At 30.3% G+C, this 19,314-nt stretch overlaps 1 protein-coding gene across 1 annotated transcript in view; it reads right to left on the reverse strand.

The window, feature by feature from the left end:
• Window positions 1-19,314, reverse strand: part of LOC117169901 — a 312,876-nt gene that overhangs the window by 51,991 nt on the left and 241,571 nt on the right. The window contains exons 10-11 of the mRNA XM_033356410.1: window positions 5,902-6,006; window positions 4,338-4,351 (exon numbers count right to left, since the gene is read on the reverse strand). Of these exons, the coding sequence (XP_033212301.1) occupies window positions 4,338-4,351; window positions 5,902-6,006 (119 nt within the window). The remainder of the gene's footprint in view (window positions 1-4,337; window positions 4,352-5,901; window positions 6,007-19,314) is intronic.

Genomic DNA, 19,314 nt, shown 5'->3' on the forward strand with positions numbered 1-19,314 from the left:
TCCTATCACTTGGAATTATAATTATATTTTTATAAAAACGTTAGAATATATAATAATTAAGAAATTGGAAAATACATGCGAGAACTTGATTAGACGAATAGTTTAAAAAAGTCCGTAGTAATTGCAGACCACAAAAATCAAAATAAAAACTAAATAATATTAAAGAACTATATATAGACAATATATAGAATGAAAATTATAATTAAAAATTTTAGAATTAGTGAAAAATATATGAAACCGTAATATAAATTACCCATAGACTTATATTTATGGTATTTATTAAAACAACCAAGTTTTGCAAGGTTATAAATGTAAATATGTTTTAAGGGCATGTGACACAGCTAAATACCTATATTACCGACCTCACTTTTTCAGTTCACTGAATGTTTTTTTGAACCTAAGAACTTTTTTTATAAATAAGATATCGAGCTGAAACTTTGGAAAATGTATTAGAGAACAATAAAGTACGTTTAGGTACTGCATTTTGGTAAGAACTTCACTGAAAATTATTTTATCTTTTTTCTGAACCTCGACATTTTTTGAACGTTCCAACTTTTTTTATACATAAAATATCGGTCTCAAACTTTGAGAAATGCAAGAGCCGAAAGAAAACTACGTTTAAGTACGTTTAAGTAGTGGCCTGGCGGCCACTAGACGAGGCTCTAGAGGGTTCGTATTTTCGTGTACAGCGTTACCGGCTGATTCCGATGGAATTGATTGTTGAAATATTTTTTTTTACATCTTTTATTATTAGGATTTGTACTTAAACGTAGTTTTCTTTCGGCTCTTGCATTTCTCAAAGTTTGAGACCGATATTTTATTTATAAAACGTTCAAAAAATGTCGAGGTTCAGAAAAGAGATAAAATAATTTTCAGTGAAGTTCCTACCAAAATGCAGTACCTAAACACTTTCAGTGAAGTTCCTACCAACATGCAGTACTTAAACGTACGTTATTGCACTCTAATACATTTTCCAAAGTTTCAGATCGATATTTTATTTATAAAAAAAGTTCTTAGGTTTAAAAAAACATTCAGTGAACTGAAAAAGTGAGGTTTGTAATATAGGTATTTAGCTGTGTCACATGCCCTTAATTGGCAATTTACTTTCAATCCAAATGGTTCTTGTCCAAGCTAAGTTTACCATCAGTGCGCCTCGAAGGTGTGCCGAGAGTTGCTTACAGCGCTCCAAGTGGCTCTTGGAAAACTATATCGATGGGTGCTTTCTACGGGGAGCGGTGGGTAGAGGGGAAGTGACTTTTTTCGCCGGACGCGCCGTCTATATTTATGACGGGCAACTAAGCCCGCACCGCATCTACGTTTATAATATCTTTGGCAGTGCTATGCTAATATGGTTGCCACCTTTTGCTCATGGTTTTTCTAGCCGGTATCGAATTAAGGTTGCCGGGCATCTCGGGTGGTTAGGGGGGTCCCAAAACGAGGGAGGGGAGAAGTGGAACTGTGAAGCGCGCGAAATCCAAAAGTCTTGTTTTTTTCAATTTTTTTTATTCACATGTATGAGTCAGTTGTCCAAAACAAAAGATGCCACATTTTCTAGATCTGTGATTTTCGGACAGCACTCTTCGTTGTAACTCGATGCCTGATATCGTTCTCCAAGACTTCGAGAAACTACATTCGTGATCGAATGCTTGGCGCCGGCCGACTATAACATTACTATCAAGGACAAGGTAATGGAGGCCATGTATCAAGATCTTGAAAAGAAGCTGCAACCACTATTCGCAAAATACGAGATTATCCTTCAGATCGGTGCTCTAAGAGGTGCACTTCGAGATGGATGAAGAAAGCTGTCATCCTTTAGTCGCTTCTTGTCCTAAATACACGCGTCGGGGTTGGCCGGCCAGTCATAGTATTTTCGTTCTGTGCTGTGATCACTCACCTCAAGGATATTTCTAATGTATGCCATTTTTCCGGCCTTATATAGGGCCGTTTGGGGATATGACCTGCAACCGGCCTTATACCGAAAATTCCGGCTATGCCGGTTAAATCCCGGCCCGGTGGCAACCCTAATGCTAATAATGCTAGAGAAACAGTAATAGTGCAGGCGATTATTTGTAAATTTGAAAAAATAATCTTTTATGAGTAATAAATAAATATTAATTTATAATTTTTTCTTCATTCACTTTGAAGAATAAATGTTCTAGAAGTAATTTTAACAAGGAAGATACATAAAATATGCATAGTGCATACAAGTGATAGTGTGAAGATTTATGATTGAAATACTATTTGAACAAATAATTGTTTTTTAGTGATAAATGAGAAGAAAGTGTATTTGCAAAGCACTAAAAATGCATAAATGTCACTAAAATGCTCCAATGTGTTTGCAGAACATTTTTCAGTACATGCAGAGCCTTAAGAATGGAAAGGGGTAAAGTGTCATGGCTATTACTTGTGACCTATTGTAACTAAAACTTTTTTTTTATTTTACGCACAATTTTGTCCCGTAAGGTTTATAGTTTTACCGTTTTCCGTGGACATGCACGAAACGAGCTATTTTAGAAAAAAACTTGTTTGGCTGAAAAGAGCAAAAAAAATGTTGTGTTTTTTAAGTTATATCTCTTGACCTATGATGGCCAGAACATGATTTTTTGTTTAATTTACGCTTCATTTCCTGCACTACAACTTTTTATATGACATCATCAATCCAAAAAAAGAATTTCTGGAAAAACTGATGAGTAATTTGCCATGAAAAATAGGTAAAAAGTGGTGAAATTTAAGATGCCATAAATTATGGCCAACAGGTGCTAAGTAGTTCTTTTTTTATAATTAATCGAAATTGCGTCTACTTTAATTAAAATTGTATTAAATTTCATAAAATTCACAGGTTTGAAAGAACAGATATAAACTTTAGAATGAGGGTTTTAGCCTCTTTTTTGAAAAAATTTCGGGTTCTTTAAGGAGCCATAACTCGGCGCATATTAATGATAAAAGGTTCTTTTTTAAACTTTTTTTTAGAAATTTCTTCAGTTTAATTATGCTTTCAAAAATATTTTCGGAACGCGTTGCAGTCATTTGTAGAAAATTCAGAATTTACATCTTGATCACTAAATAAACCGTTTTGGCCAAAAAAGCGGATCTTTTTTCATACGACAAGCCTCGACTAAAAGCATTTTGATAGGATTTAAAATTTGATGGTTGAAAAGATTCGAGGAGTTTTATATACAGAGAATATTTACAAATACGATCGCCTCTGATATCTCTCACCATGAGTATCTGCGTATATTTTCACAGTTATATGTCGTACGTTTATGGGAATATAATACTCTAAGGAATATAATAAATACAGCTATCTTTCATGCTTTGACTTCGAAAGAGATGTGCGTTTTATCGCAGCATCCGTACGTGATACGACTAAACCGTCGGAAAAAAGGAAAACTTTAAACAGGATTCGAAATTCTTTTATTCATGGATGAATAAAAGTATACAGAGTTCTCCTTTTGACAGTTCGTTATGCAAATTCCGTTGAAATGATTAAAATATGAAAAGTTAGTTTATTCTTTTTGAAAATCTCTATTCGAAAATGTCAGGTATACAATATTTGCCAGATACTAATTAAAATAAGAAGCGTCTACATTAGGGTGGTCTAAAAACGCTGTTCGAACTACAGAGCAAGACCCTCCCCCCCAAAGTTTAAATTTTCGGAGAAAGAAAATCTGTTTCATCAAAACGTGCCAAACATTTTAGGGATTGAAGAGGAGTGACTAGGAAATAAAACCATACTTACAACTTTATTTCCAATCCATCATCACCCCCTCCCCCGCAACGCCCCAAACCTGACCCTAAAATCAGAAAAATATATTTTTTACGTATTATTGTTACTTTTTAGCCATTTTCGTCGTCTTTCTCGCACAAATAATTACTTACGCACAATTTGTATATTTACCGTGACTTTTAAAACAATTTTAAATTGCTTAAACAAATGTAAATTATTTAAACAGTTATTTATTCCAAAAAATGTGAAAAATAATTTTATATCCTGATTTAAATTTTGAAAAAATAATTTTTAAAATTTGTTAAAATAAACAATAAATAATTGTTAAAATAATTAAATAATGTTTTTAGAATAAATTACTATTTCAAAAAATGATAAAATATTGCATTTCAATCAGAAAATACGATAATTTTTTACATTTTTTGGGAATAAATTATTGTTTAATTAATTTACGTTTTATTAAACAATTGAAAATTGTTTAAAAAATTACGGTCAATATAAAATTGCCCATTAGGAATTATTTCAATAAGAAAGATGACGAAAATGGTTAAAAGGTAACAGTAATATGTGAAAAATGTATTTTTCTTATTTTTGGTTTAGATTTGGGGACATGGGGGGGGGGGGGTTGAAAATAAAAGTTATTAGTATGGTTTTATTTCGCAGAAACTCCTCTTCAATTCCTAAAAGGTTTGGCACGTTTAGATGAAAATGTGGAATATGTGTTCCATTTTTCAAAAATTAAATATTTCCCCATTTTTGATTAAATGGGATTTAATCCCATTTAATCCGATGTTAATATTCTAATTTCGAAAAAAATACTTATTTTCTTTCTCTGGAAATGGAAAATTTAGAGGCGGGGGGTTTCTTGCTCTCTAGAGTAAAAAAAAATTGCAATGTATTTTTGAATCACCGTAGTCTACATATTACGTGACGCTATTTTCAGTGATTTTTGACTCACGCCTCCCTCTTGAAACCATTTATGACATTTCAGTGAACCCGATTTTTATTCATCTGAGAAAATTGTTTTCAAGGAATTTCCCCTTTTTCTCGTTTTTTTCTTTCATTTTAATTTACAAACAAATAAGATAATTCATCACTTCTGGTTCGAAATTTTATTATTTGTTGTTGTTTCTAATTGAGAATACATTTTCTCTACTAAAAATGTAATTAATCCATTTTTCTTGTAAATTAATATTTTCTGCTTAAAAATTCATATATTTTGTTGAAAATTCATCTTTCTGGTAGAAAATTAATCCTTTTTAGTTAAAAATTCAACTGTTTGACAGAAAACTAATCTGTTGAAATTTCGTCTTTTTGTCTTGAAAATTCATCTCTTTTGGTAAAAATTAAATTTTTTTATTAGGATTGCAATGGTTTGATTTAAAAATAAAATAATTTTTGTTTACAATTAATCTCTTCAGTTGAAAATGTATATATATATATTTTTTTTTTGAAAATTCGTCATTTTTGGCAAAAGATTAATAATTCCTAGTTTAAAATTCATCTTTTTGTTGAGCATTCAAATATTTAGTTAAAAATGAATTTTTAAATAAATTGGACTGTTTTCAATCTGAAAGAAAAATATTTTTTGAATTGATATATCAACTATTACACTTTTTGTTAAGAATTAATCTTACTTTTTTCAACTATTTAATTGAAGGTTAACTATTTTTTGTAACTTTAATTTACATATCTGAAATTTTTAAAAATCATTTTGAATTTTTCTTAGAATATTAGAAAAATAACATTCATATAACCTTAAAAATAATTAACCCAGTAAATAAATAGTAATTCGAAATTTAGGTGTTATGTTAAAAATGATAATTACCCTTTAATCGAGAAACTGCATATAAAGAACGCCGTGCCATTGAAATTGCACTGGGAATATTGCTTTTAAAATAAATGCCAATTATTGAGGTGTTATAAAAACAACTTTAATTTGCATAGAGTAATTAAACTTTATGTTTTTGTTCTAGATTATTACGTAAGTTGAAGAGAATTTTGTTTTCGAATTTAGACTTTAATGAGATACGTAATTACCTAAAAATAAAAGAGCTGAAACTTAAATTTAAAGTACATACTATTGAATAATTATGCTTCTCCAGTGGTCATTATGTATTAAATATATATATACAATTACTTACTTGTTAGGTAACTTGTATTCCTGAGGAAATTTCTGAGCTGGGCTACAAATCCTCTTGAGTGACTTGATGCTGCCTGGAACGCTTCCTTCCTGAGACCCATCGATTACCTCTACGGAAGATTTACAGGACGGAGCACTGGAATTATTAAAAATAAATTCATAAACCAAAAGTTAAAGAAAAAAAGTGATCGCTAGAATAGAAAATTATTTTAAATTTATTTTTGTCCAGGAATACTTAACATTTTTGGCAGACAAAAACAAATTTTTCATCTTTAAACTGTCAAGATCGTTACGAAACACAACAATTTTGACAGAATAACGTTTAAAGTCGATATTCCAAAAATTAATTAATTTGAGATTTCAAAAATGGAATGAAAATATTTTAAATTGAATAAAAATGTATGTCTGAAAACTTAAGGAATATATCATTCTCATCTGTTGGAAATTTAACGATTTTCAAATTGAAATGTTAAAAGTTAGATCACTTAAATATTGAGGAATACTTCAGTGCGCATTTAGAATTGACAATTTTGAATAAACTGCTTCAAAAAACAATTTAAAATTGAATGGTTTGACATTGTATATGTTCAAAATTAAACTGTTTTAAATTATAAGTCTCAATAGCTAAATGATTTCTGTAATATTTGGCAATCGTGAAAGTTCTGAGTCCTAAATTTTCTACTTTAAACATTACAATTTAAGTAGTTTAATTTTATAATTCTTATTGTTGTAAGTCAAATTTGTGAATTTTTAAAAGTATAGATTACAACTTGACTATAAATGGTTTTAAACGAATTTCCATGTAGAAATTTCCCCGGTTGGCCTTTTTACCACAAGGTTTTTGGTCAGATCCCGGCCGGGCTACATTTTTCTCGAATAACGTAATCCGTGGTCTGCTGGTTACTGGCTGGGCCTACCCTTGTTATATCCCATTACCGGGAGCCAGCCGAGCACTGGTCAGGTTAATGTTTTTGTAGAAATTGCACATTTTTTAAAAATCGTGATAGCATCAAAGACGTAATCATAGATGCTAGATGAATTATTATTTAAAGATTATAATTTAAAGATTTATTAGATCAGTGAAACAGAAATAAGCTTTTTTAAATTCTTAAAAAAAAAACATTAAATTTTTTCGAATAATTTAACTTTTTAAATTAAATTGTTATCGATTCTGCTGTGTGCAACAACAGAAAAATTACAATTTATATAAATTTCTTCATTTTCAGACAATCTTTAGTCTGCACACTTTCAAATTTTTAGTTTTGCACCTGGAACGAGCATGCTCTTTGCACTCACGTTGCGTCGTCTCTTCGAAGTTTGCAAATAAAATCGAGACTCGCAATTAAAATCAACCTTATTTCAGTAATTAGTTTAAAAACCCCACTTAGTGCGCGAATAAATATTACTTTAAATTAGAATATACTGTTGTGTATACATTTTTTCCTTCATTCCTTCTTAATCTTAAATCACCATGTATTTTCCAAACTGCCACAGGATTCTATTATCAGGGATGGAAATTCGACTCCAATTTTCTTGCCAGAATTGGTTTACTTGATTTCACTTTTAAAGTTCACCATAATCTTTACGATGAGCGTATAAAGACTAAATAAGTTACTGATTTCTCGCCTGAAGCAACATTTTTTAAACGCTTTGTGGCTGGATTACCCAAACGGATCCCGGCCGGTATTGAAGCCGCGATCCGACCGATTTACCGTGACGATTTTAGCCGGATCCTGGCCGGATTCCCTGACCAGCGCCCGGCATAAGCCGGGGCTATCCGGCCGGGACCCGGCCGGATCCCTGATGGGATTCCTACACGGGTTGAAATAATCTAAATTTAAAAGATGGATTTCAAAAATTCAAATCTAAAAAGTGTTCAGTTTTAAACGAAGTTTAAAACTGCTTAATATTCAATGTCCAAAATTGATATGATTCAAATTGAAAACTTTTCGATTTTGGAAGATTTGTATTTAAAATGTATAATTCATTAAGTTTTCAGGCTAAGATTATATGGTTTATGTTACTGTATTTTATAAATGGTTTTATTTCCAGAGCCTTGAATATAAAATCATTAAGTTTTTCAGAGACCAATATGAAATTTTCAGACTTTAAGTTTTTTAATTTTATATTTGTCAATTAAGAACGTTTCAAATAAAAAAAAACATATTCTTTCATTGATATTAGGGAAAACAAATTTTGGCATAATTAATGCACTTTGTTTAACTTAATCATATTTTAGTAGAGTCAAACAAATTCTTTTTCTGATATTGGATCAAATCATAAATTTTCTGATTGTGGAATTTAATTAAAAATCAATAATTTTTTACGCTTACAATTTGAAATTGAAGAATATTGGATGCTTATGATTTGACATTTTACCATTTTGCATGTTTAATTTATTTATATTCCTGATGGTCAACAGATTTTTTCCAAATTTGTTATGGATTTTAATATATCATTTTCCAAGAGATAATACCTATTCAATTCACACACTTTCTGAAAAAAGTTCTCATTCTATTTAAATTGATGTTATGATTTTATTTTAAAACGAGAAAATAGGAATTATCCAATGGAAAATTGTTTATTAAAGTCTGCAAAAAATTGAAGAGAATTTTTTGAACTCAAATACAAGAAATTTTGTAAACCATTTTGTTCAGTGCGGCGAACCAAGCTGCATATCTATCGATTTCAAATTAATTATACTGTTTTAAGGACTTCAATACGCTACCTTCCACGTAGTCACAATATTTAATTCCGCAGAATTTTTTTATCTACCCACCCTAATGTGGATGACAAAATTATTAATACTCTTGTTTTAAGCCTTGTCTGGGAATAAAAATGAGAGAATTGATGCAAAAATTATTATTTAAATAATGTTGATAAAGAAATTCAGACTTCGGCTAATTTGCAAAGAATACGTTAATTTTTTTAGGGAATTAACTTAAAATGTCGTTTCGAAGGCTTTTTATCATAAAGAATGTGCTCAATTATTCAAGGAATCAACTGAGAATGTATTTCCCTGGACTCTTAGCTCAATACTTTGAAAATTGAAAAAATTGTTAATTATTTAGACAATTTTTATAAATGAATTCAGAGTTTGGCTATTTATCAACGATTAGGCTAATTTTTAACGTAAGAAACTAATCATGTCTTTTACACAAATCTGTGCTACAATAATTTGCAAATTGATAATACTTCTTAAATATTTTAATAACTTTTATAAACAAATTCACAGCTTGGCTTTTGTCAAATCAATAGGCTCAATTTTACGGACTCAACTAAGAATGTCTTTGCGATGATTTTTCAAAATGTTACTTTGCAAATTGATAACAATTGTTGATGACTTAAAAAATATTAATTAAAAAAAATTCAGATTTATGCTATATCACAACGAATAAGCTTCGCAAAATATTGAGGCAAAGACAGAAAAATGTGTATTATATTTGTAAAACTATGTCAGTTTGATTTTTCTCGAAATCTTCTTGTTTTTCCTTTGACAGAAAATTGTGTGAAAAAAAAGAGAAATGAATCTAAACTTTCACTACGTCGACTTAGAAGTCCTCCACACGTTCACAAATTTGTACCAGAAATTTGAAGAAAATCATGAGTATTCTGTAACGTGTACCTAACAAATGGCACTTTGTTTTACTTAAATTTAATGATTATTTGATTCAGTAGAGTTAAAATGTCTGAATTCAAAGCGTCGGAATAATTACGTATTGAAAAAACGTACTTTCTCAGCATTGTGCAATTTAAGCATGATGAAGAACCTGAATAAAATGGAAATGTTCGACTTCTGATTTTTTGTAATTGCAATTGGTTTTTTAAAAATTTTTTCCCCTAAAATCTTGAAAACATATTATTCTACTTTCAAATAATTTTAAATTGTTTAAACCATCATTATTTGTTGAAAAAATGTGTTCACCCTGTAAATCTTTAAAAGTTTTTATTTTTCAGGATACATTATATCAATTTCATGAATAAATAAAATAATAAATTTAAAAAAAATATTTTTTACGATTTTGGAAAGAACAAATTGTTGGAATTGAAAAAAAACAAGATTTTTTTATTGATTTTTAATATTGTTGGTCTTGAAAAAAAAACAAGAAGTTCTACACTTTGTAATTCATGAAATTGATGTCATTTATCCCGGATGATAACATTTTTTTACGATTCGCAGGGTGAATAGATTGTTCGAACAAATAATGATTGTTTAAACAATTAAATATTATTTGATCATAATTTTCCAAGATTTCAGGAAGAAAAAATTGTTGAACAAATCAATCTCAAAAACTATAAAGTCGAGTATTTATCTTTTTTCAGGTTGAATCATTTATTTAACAGACTTTTAAGCAATTTTAACGTAATTATTCCAAATCTTTTTTTCAGACAATAATAATTTTTATTGAACGTTCAATTTTTGAGATGAAACCGCTGAATCATAAAGTTTCTTTTAAGCTAGATTTTAACTTAAAATCTCTATCCAGAGCCGAGACAATTGTGTTTTACAATTTAACCTCTAATAATGAAAATAATAATGAAATTTCAAATTTCAGGTACAAATTTTTAAACGTTGTGAGGACTTCCAATTCGACGTAGTGACAGTTTAGAATCATATTTCCTGTCTTTGCACACATTTTCTGTTACAGGAAAGACAAGAAGATGTTGACAAAAATTAAACAGACATAGTTTTGCAAGTATAATGAACAAGAATGTTTCTATCTTTGACTCAATATTTTGCGATTTTTCCTCGCCGATTAATAAAACTTCAAATCCAGGCGTCAAGACTATTGGTTCCGACGTTAGTTACGGAAGGGAATGTAAAGGAGGGGAAGTAGGACCCAGAAATGAAGACAAGTGATGGGGAGGGGTGTGGAAAAAGTTAAGAGGGGACCCGGTTGAGAAAAGGGGAGGGAGTAAGTTGAGGATGGAGGGGGGTGTAGATGATAAGATATCATTGGGTAGGAAATGATAGGATAGGATAGAAGAGAAGAGAAAGGGTGGAGTGATAGGTGGCAAGAGAAAATTTCAACGACTTAATTAACGCCCTTAATAGGTTACGAAGCCCTTTTTAGAGTTTTTTAGCCCTGGGCACAAACCATTATAGTTAAGGAGAGGGAAAGCAGAGAAAACTAAGAGAGGAAAATAAGGAAAAGTAGATGTGAATAAGGTGAAATAAGGGTAAGGGAAAACATGCAAGAGTAAAGGTGACAAAGGAGAGTGAGGGAGAGTAGATGTAGTAAGGGGAAATAGGGGTAGGAAAATTTAGAGAAAATTAAGGAGGGGAAGTAGAGAAAACGATTAGAAATGAGAGTGATCAGAGAATGGAAAGTTAGGGCACGTAAAGGAAAGTGAAGAAGGGAGATATTAGCTGGGGAAATTCGGAGAGGGAATTAGTGAATTAAGAAGTTGTGTAGGGTGGCCAAGGATGAAGTGAGGGGAGGGAAAGTATTAGAATTTAGGAGGATTAGGGAAGAAAAAGCATAGGAGAGGGAGGCTAGAAACATAGGCACACTTTGAGTAATTTTTATGAAGGTACCGTTCAAGTATTACGTGACACGCCTCTTTTGATCTCTCTAATCAACGGAAAAGCACTCGACCGACAATCGGAAGTTCTATGGTTCGATTCCCGGAGGAGCGAAGAGAGTAGATCTTTTTTCCGGAAAAATTTAATTTTATAAAGAAATACGTAATACTTGAAGGGTTCCTAATGTGTGTTATAGATTCTTTTTCATTATGATGTCATCCATGTAGAAATGTAGATACGGAATTGCGGTATCGGTATTCGCGAATCATTCCTTTAGTTTATTTCTAGTTATATTCACGGCAGACCCTCGGGGTTGCCCGTAATCCAAGTTGCTCCCTCGGTACATTCCAACTCTACGATTCACGAGTGTATCTCCAAAGGTAATACACGGTTTGCATGTTGCCGCTATTGTGTATGATAATTGAAAATCCCAAAGATACTCGCTCGCGTAACGTCCGGCGCGACTTTCCATGCTACCTCCCTTGCTTGAAAAGTCGATTTTATTCCAAACAGATTGGAATTCTTTCTTGCTTTCTTGCATTAATCAAAGCTCTTCTACTTCATTTTCCCCCTATACTATCTTTTTTATACTCCCAATCAGAACTGCAATATTATTTTTCTTCATCTTTTCTGCGATTGACCATCTTAATGAATTACTTTTGCGCAGAGTGAAAAAAAGTCTTCTTATTGAATTAAAAGATGGAGAGAGAGGTCGATAATTTAAGTGATACATTCGATTAGAAAACTATGTTTCAGGTTCGTTTAAAAAGTTTTTGTCTCAAAGTGGCAAGCTTTGGGAAACAAGCCGTGAAGTTATAAGGAAACTTTTCTTCTTATAACTTGAGAGCACTCTTTAGTAAGTGAGATGAAACTTCATTATAGTAGTTTCAGAGTAAGTTTTCTCTCCTTATATAAAAAATAAATGGTTTGTTTCTAATAAATCTTTTTATTGTACTTAAAAAAAATGAGCGCGACGAAAGCCATTTTTTTGTTCCATGAAAGTTTTCATTAATAATTTATTTTTAATATAAACACATTTTTTTCGTAGTATCTATATCCAAAATAACATAAAAGATAAGCACAGAAAGCATTTTTTATAATTTACAAAAATTTATGTGTAGCTTCATGGGATTTTAAGGTATTTTATAAAATTTCAATGAAATTTCGATGAATGTATGTACAACAATTGAAGGATTTTAAAGATTCGAGGAGATTCTTAATATGTCAATGTATATTTTAACGAATTTTAAAAGATTCCAAGGAAGTTTCAAAAGCTTTAAAAAATGTGAAAGGATTTTAAAAGATTTCGAAGGAATAGCAATTTTTTAATGTGATTTAAGGGATTTTAAGGACGTTTCAATAGATTTAAAAAGTGTCAAAGAATTTATTCTCAAGAATTGACGCATTTCTAAGTATTTCATAGATTCGAAGAGATTTTTAATCTTTCAAGGTATTTCCAGATATTTTGAAAAATTTTAAAGATTTTAGGATATAGAAAAATAGCAATTTTATGTTTCATTCATGATAAAGACAATATTTTTAAAATTTTTTTCAACATTACTTATTTTCATTTATTAAGTGACGAGTTTTCAAGTATTAAAAAAATAATTTTTAATTGCTTAAACAGTTTTTCCCCTAGGGAATCACGAAAATTCCCTATTTTTCATCATAAATGACATAATCTATGAATGTAAAAGAAATATTTTTTGTTTTAAGACATTTTTTAATTGTTAAAGGAATGTCAATTTGTATAATTTTTTCCCCATCAAATCGTGAAAACTTAGTATTTTCTGAAATTAATGCAATTTTGACAATAGCAATTATCAATAAGATTTCCAATATTTTATGGTACTTACAGATATTTTAAAGATTTTGAAAGATTTGAGAATATAGAAAAATAGAACTTTTATGTCAAGTTCACGGTAAAGATTGTATTTCTTGTATTTTTCGAAAATAAAATATTCTTATTCTATAAGGGAAAAGTTTCTCAGTATTTTTAAAATAATTTTCAATTTTTCAAATAATTAATATTTGTTCAATATATTTTTCAAATTTGTAATAAATTTGATTTTGTATAATTTTTTTCCTCGTCAATATGAGTAATGTTAGTCTTTTTGGAATTAATGACACAATTAACAAATTCCAAGAGTAATATTTGTTTGTTTAGGATATTTTTTAACAATTGCTTAAATAATTTTGATCCTTTGTAAATCTTAAAAATGTATTATTTTCAGCTTGCAGATAGTTGAATAATGGAAATCACTAGCTGCTTTATATGAAGGATGGACAAGATTAAAGTTTTTTTAAGTACTGGGTAATGAGAGATATATCATAAGAGATTTGAAAAAACTGAGTAATTATTAATTGCTTAAATAATTTTAAGATGTCTTTTACTACAAAATATCACTTTCAAAATTCAATAGCTTCGACATTAATCCTAGAAAATAATAACTTTGTAAGATTTAATGTAAAAACATTCTTTAAATAAAAAAATGGTTAAACTTATTGAAAACTGTCTTATAGAAAAAAGTATCTCTCTTAGCGTTCATTAATTGCGTCATTACTTCCAGAAAGTAGTACCTTTTCAAGAATTATGTCCCATTTATTTTATTTCAAGTGATTAGAGAATTTTGAATTTGACAAATTGCATGTTTCCCTTTAAAACCCTATGTTAGTTTCAACATTCTAAAGGAAAGGGTTAATGTTGACCTATTTAAAACAAAAAGAAATTTGTTCTTCCGCAAAGCGAACTAATTGGGGGGATTGACCACCAAAAACCTAAAATCGATTATTTATGAGTATAAATTTGAAGTATCTTTTGGAAAAGCAGAGACAATTGTTTGGATATTCAGAGGTGAGTGTACTCTTTCAGAGATTAAGGAATGGCTCGAATACAGAGAAAAGTATTGTATAATATTCTCTATAAAGAGATGAGCTGGAGTTATGATAATTGAAAACCCTAGACTACTCTTTGCATTTTGCAGTAGCTAGTAAGAATAAAAATGAAATAGAGTTGAATGAGATGCCTTATCTGATATCTCTTTTTGTATACATCTTTTCCCATGGGAATCCAATCATATCTGCGGCAAGTGCGCTAGGATATTTTATTTATAAGATTGTAGTGCATGCTATTGATTGGCTGTATGACTTCTTCTACAATGCGAATCCTTATCCAGTAATATTCTACTAGATGTACTCTGCCAGTGGAATGCAGATTACAACATCGACATGCAGAATGCAAAGTATATGATTGTTGTGATCAGGCTATGCTTCGCTTCCTAAACTGAACCAGAGAAATTTTCACTGGCTGAATTAGTGTTTTGAATAATGACTGGTGAATCAGTAATTTTTCGACTTTGAATGGCTGAAACAGTAGGCAACTCAACTAAAACAGCGTTACTGAATATACCAATGACGCCGAATGATAGGTTCAACCAGTGATATAGCACTCCACGCGGCCAGAACATGAACCATTTGTCGCCTTGTACACGCGTATCGCGTGTACCAGACAAAATAGTTTTTCTATGATTAATTTCATATAAAAACATTATTATTGATGAAAAATGTTAAAATTCACAACAAAAACACATCAATTGAAGGGGCGGATGCAATAACCACCTTAGCGTTCAAACACACGGAGAATTATTATTGTCCGCTGAGCAAATTTTCAAAATTGTTCAAATTTAAGTGTTGGCCATCAATACGTGTACACTATTTTATTGCGCATCTTTTTTGTACGACAAACAAATTCGAAGTTTTTTTCGTTTTTTAGTTATTTAAGAAAAACAACAATTTTGAATGAAAAAAGATTTAATACTTTTTTGCATTCAACGCGCCTTCGATTTTTCTCACTGGAAGTTGTCAAAGTTCGAAACTTCCTCACACAACTTTCTCGTTTACATACATGCATCCCAGATTTCGAAGAAAATATTTTTGAAATTTCACTACACAGCTTTAAAATGTTTTTAAAATGAGGTAAGCACTCTAACAGTCGTAGAATATGTTGAAAAATGTTAGATAAAATTTTCAAGAAAAAATATCAATTCCCGACAAAGATCTGGCGATCTGGAAAAAAAGTATTGATTCTTTTTTCGATGAAAATTGTCGTTTTCCTTAATTAAATGAAAAACGAAAAAAAATTGAATTTGTTTGTCGTGAAAAAAAGATGGGCAATAATATAGTCTTCAAGTATTGGTGGTCAACACTAAAATTTAAACAATTTTGAAAATGTGCTCTGCGGACAATAATTCTCCGTGTGTTCAAGCGCTAAGGTGGTTATTGCATCCGCCCCTTAAAATTTAACAATTTTTTTTGTAAATAAATTTTTCTGTCCTTTGCTTCTTACCAATTTTTGAAAAATGTTTCCATTTTAATAAATAATGGTTTCTGTTTTCTAGAGTAACATTCTCTATAACTCCACTGCTTCCAATTTTAAAAGTAAATTTGTATGGCTGAAATCGTTAAAACAATTTTTTAAAACATTTTTGAAACGAGTAATTATATTTTAAGATTATTTAGTTATTTTTAAAATTGGAAACAGTAGAGTTGCAAAGAATGTTTCTTTCGGCAAAATAAACCGTCATTTATTAAAATGAAATATTTTTTTTTTTAATTAGTAACAAGCGACGGTCAGAAAAAATTTAATTGCAAAAAACATGGTCAACATTTTTGTTTGTTTGTGAAGTTTAACATCTTTCATACAAAATAGTGTTTTCTTTTATTTGAAACGATATTAGTTCTAATATTTTGATTCTTAAAATCATAGAATAACTTTTTTTTCAGATATGTGAATTTTGGCACGACAACTACCTCAACACTGTCAAAAACGGACTTTATTATTAACTAGTGTTTCTGTTAGAAATATTTGGGCACTTGTTGCAATAAGTTCGGGATACAATATCTCTTGCTTGAAAGTGGGGAGACCCCTGTCAAATTGATTTTGTGAGCGTGAAGTTCAGTTTGAATAAATATGAATCATAAGTGTCATACTTAACCGGTTGACGGATGACAACGCGTACGAGCAGATGACTACTGGTACTGAGTAACCACTGAAGCTCACTGATTCAACCAGAGACGAAATGCCATTGAGTGAACAAGTGAAATCTAACTGATTGTCAGTGACACACTTCTGGCTGTTTCAAACAGTAAGAATTAACTGAAAATCAGCGAAATTTTACTGTTTCATTTTTCAGACAGTTAATTGTGTGTGTATCGAAGCTACATAAACACGGACTGTACACTAGGGTGATCCAAAAATGCAATGTAAATTTTTTTCCGAATTTTTATGCACATCACCCGGAAGATTGTTTGAATCCATTCAAGAATAAATGAATTTGTTCATAAAAAAATATATTTACACCTGAATCGGGTTGAAACTTCAATTTTCTCTTCAAAATTAGCTCTGGAATACGAATATAATATTAATTTTGTAATGACACCTCCACAAGTCTGTTTTACAGGGTCACAAAAAAACCAGAGCAGTGAACAAGTGGGTATTGCGTGTTTTTGAGGCTAATAGTTAATTTTGTTTCGGTTTTAAAAATGAAAATGGTTATTTCTACATAAGATACTGATATTGATAATATGTTTACATACATTGTTTAAACAATTTATTATTATTTTTAGCAATTTTTTATGAGAATATAGATAGAAAGTCGCGTTTTTAAAGAGTTTTTTTTTCTTTTCGTTAAATTTTCAATCAGAGTGAGATAATAGTTCATTAATTTAAACAGACATAATTATTTAAATAATTTGTATTACTGTAATAATATTCTTCTTGGAAAATGATTTTAACTGCGTTTTTTCTGAAATTTTAAACTTTTTGTCTACTTTCCACTTAAATTAAATTAATATTTAATTTGATTTAGCAAAAATAAATCTCTGAAAAAATTATTATTATTATTATTTATAGATATCTTCTTTGATGCTGATATTGAAAAGTTTTGTTTTTTCCTGAAATTTTTAATTATTAGCCTATTTTTGACTTGGAGTGAATTAAAAATTAATAAAATTTAGCGTAAATAATTTATTAAGCAGATTATTATTATTTACAACTATCTTAATCTATAATAGTGCCAGATAATTACGGTTTTTTCTGAATTTTTAAACTTTTTGTCTACTTTTCACTTCGTGAGGTCGTAATTAATAAATTAACAAAAATAGTTGTTTAAACTATTAATTATTGTTTATAACTATCTTTTCTTAGATATGCGTTAGAAAGTCGGGATTTTTTTCTGAAATATTCCTCTTTGTTTTGCCTTTTTAATTATAAACAAATAATGAATTAACATTGGAAAAAACAAAATTTAAAACCATCCCTTTCTTTTTCTATAGCCCTAGTCCTCCCACCTACTTCTAATAGTCTCCTACTTCACCGACTATCTAGATATTAATAGGTAATAATTTTGCGATTTAACTATGGGATAGAAATCTAGATACTGAAGTAGAGCATCTGTAGATATTAAAAAGAAGATTTTAAATGACAATATCCAAGATATTAAAGGGCAGAATCTAAGATATTCAAGGCAAATTTTCAATTGTGCAAAAATCCTGAAGCATTCGCCTTTTTGCATAATTATGCCATTTTTGTGTTGAACATATAACACACTGTTCAAGGCTAATATGAAAGATGCCTGTAGCGGAGTCCTTACTTTCTTGAAAATTATGACATATCCAAAAACATTTAATCCATGTTTCACCAAAACTTATGGTGCAATAGATATCCCAAAAACCACAATACGCACGACGAAAGCTCAAGATACAGACAAAGCGAGGTTAAAATCTTTTGTCGCCACACGTCAGCGACCTTGCTCTGATAAAATCTCGCTTTTTTAATGTTTTAGATATTAACTGTTAATATCACAAATTTTATACTTTCAATATAAATATATATTGCCCTTTGATATTTTGTATGTGGAATAGAATATATTAGATATTATGCCTTAATATCTATATATTATGGTTAAATATCAATGTTTTCAATATCTGCTTTTCAATATCTATTTTTCTCCGTGTAGAGCAGTGAATGATCTCAAGGTAAGAGAATTACAAGAACCTAAGCACGCAAGGAGAATGGATATTTTATGCTTACCTGAAACTAAGAGGAAGGGATGCGAAAGTAGAAAAATAGAAAATGGTGTGTGGTAAGACGGATTTAAAATGCGGTCAAGAGTAGATAGTGATTTACATGGTGGGCAAGGGGTAGGTTAGATTATGAATGAAAGAGCGAAGCAGCATTTGAAAGATCATGATTTTATACCTCCTTGATGGCTGTGGGTTAGAATGAAAGTAGGAATCAGAAGATTATTTGTCATCTAAAATACGCGTTCTGGGCCACTTTAAAAGATCCAATAAGTATGTGCAATCATGGTGAAAGAATCGTTCTACGAGGAGATATGGATGGATGGGTGGGCATCCATAATCAGGATACCGAAAGAGTACTAGGTCATTTTGGGTATCCAAGGACAAACTATAACGGAGCGAGATTTGTTAGATTATGCTTAGAAAAGGGCCTGTTAATTCCAAATACTTGGTTTAGGCATAAAATGATCCACACATATACAAGGTGTAAATTAAACATCCACAGTATAATTGATTTTGCAGTTGTAGATGAAAGACTAAGAAAGCTAAAGGAAGATACAAGGGTTATAATAAGTTCTGAATGCAATACTGATCATTACATTATGGACTCCAAAACAAAATTGGGTCAGAGATTGAGGAAAAAGAGAACGAAAAAAAACAAAATAAACGCGAATCAAAATTGAGAACTAACAGAAACCGTAAGTGCTAATAGATTTTCAGAATAAGATAGAGGAATGCATAGATAGAGCAACTTGGGAGCTGCTTATAAGTATTATAGATATAGAGGGCGCATATGCTATGTTGAGGGATTTCATTGTTAAAAGTGCAACCAAAGTG

The sequence above is a fragment of the Belonocnema kinseyi genome, chromosome 3, assembly GCF_010883055.1.
Source record: "Belonocnema kinseyi isolate 2016_QV_RU_SX_M_011 chromosome 3, B_treatae_v1, whole genome shotgun sequence".
In the NCBI taxonomy this organism is placed as follows: domain Eukaryota; kingdom Metazoa; phylum Arthropoda; class Insecta; order Hymenoptera; family Cynipidae; genus Belonocnema; species Belonocnema kinseyi.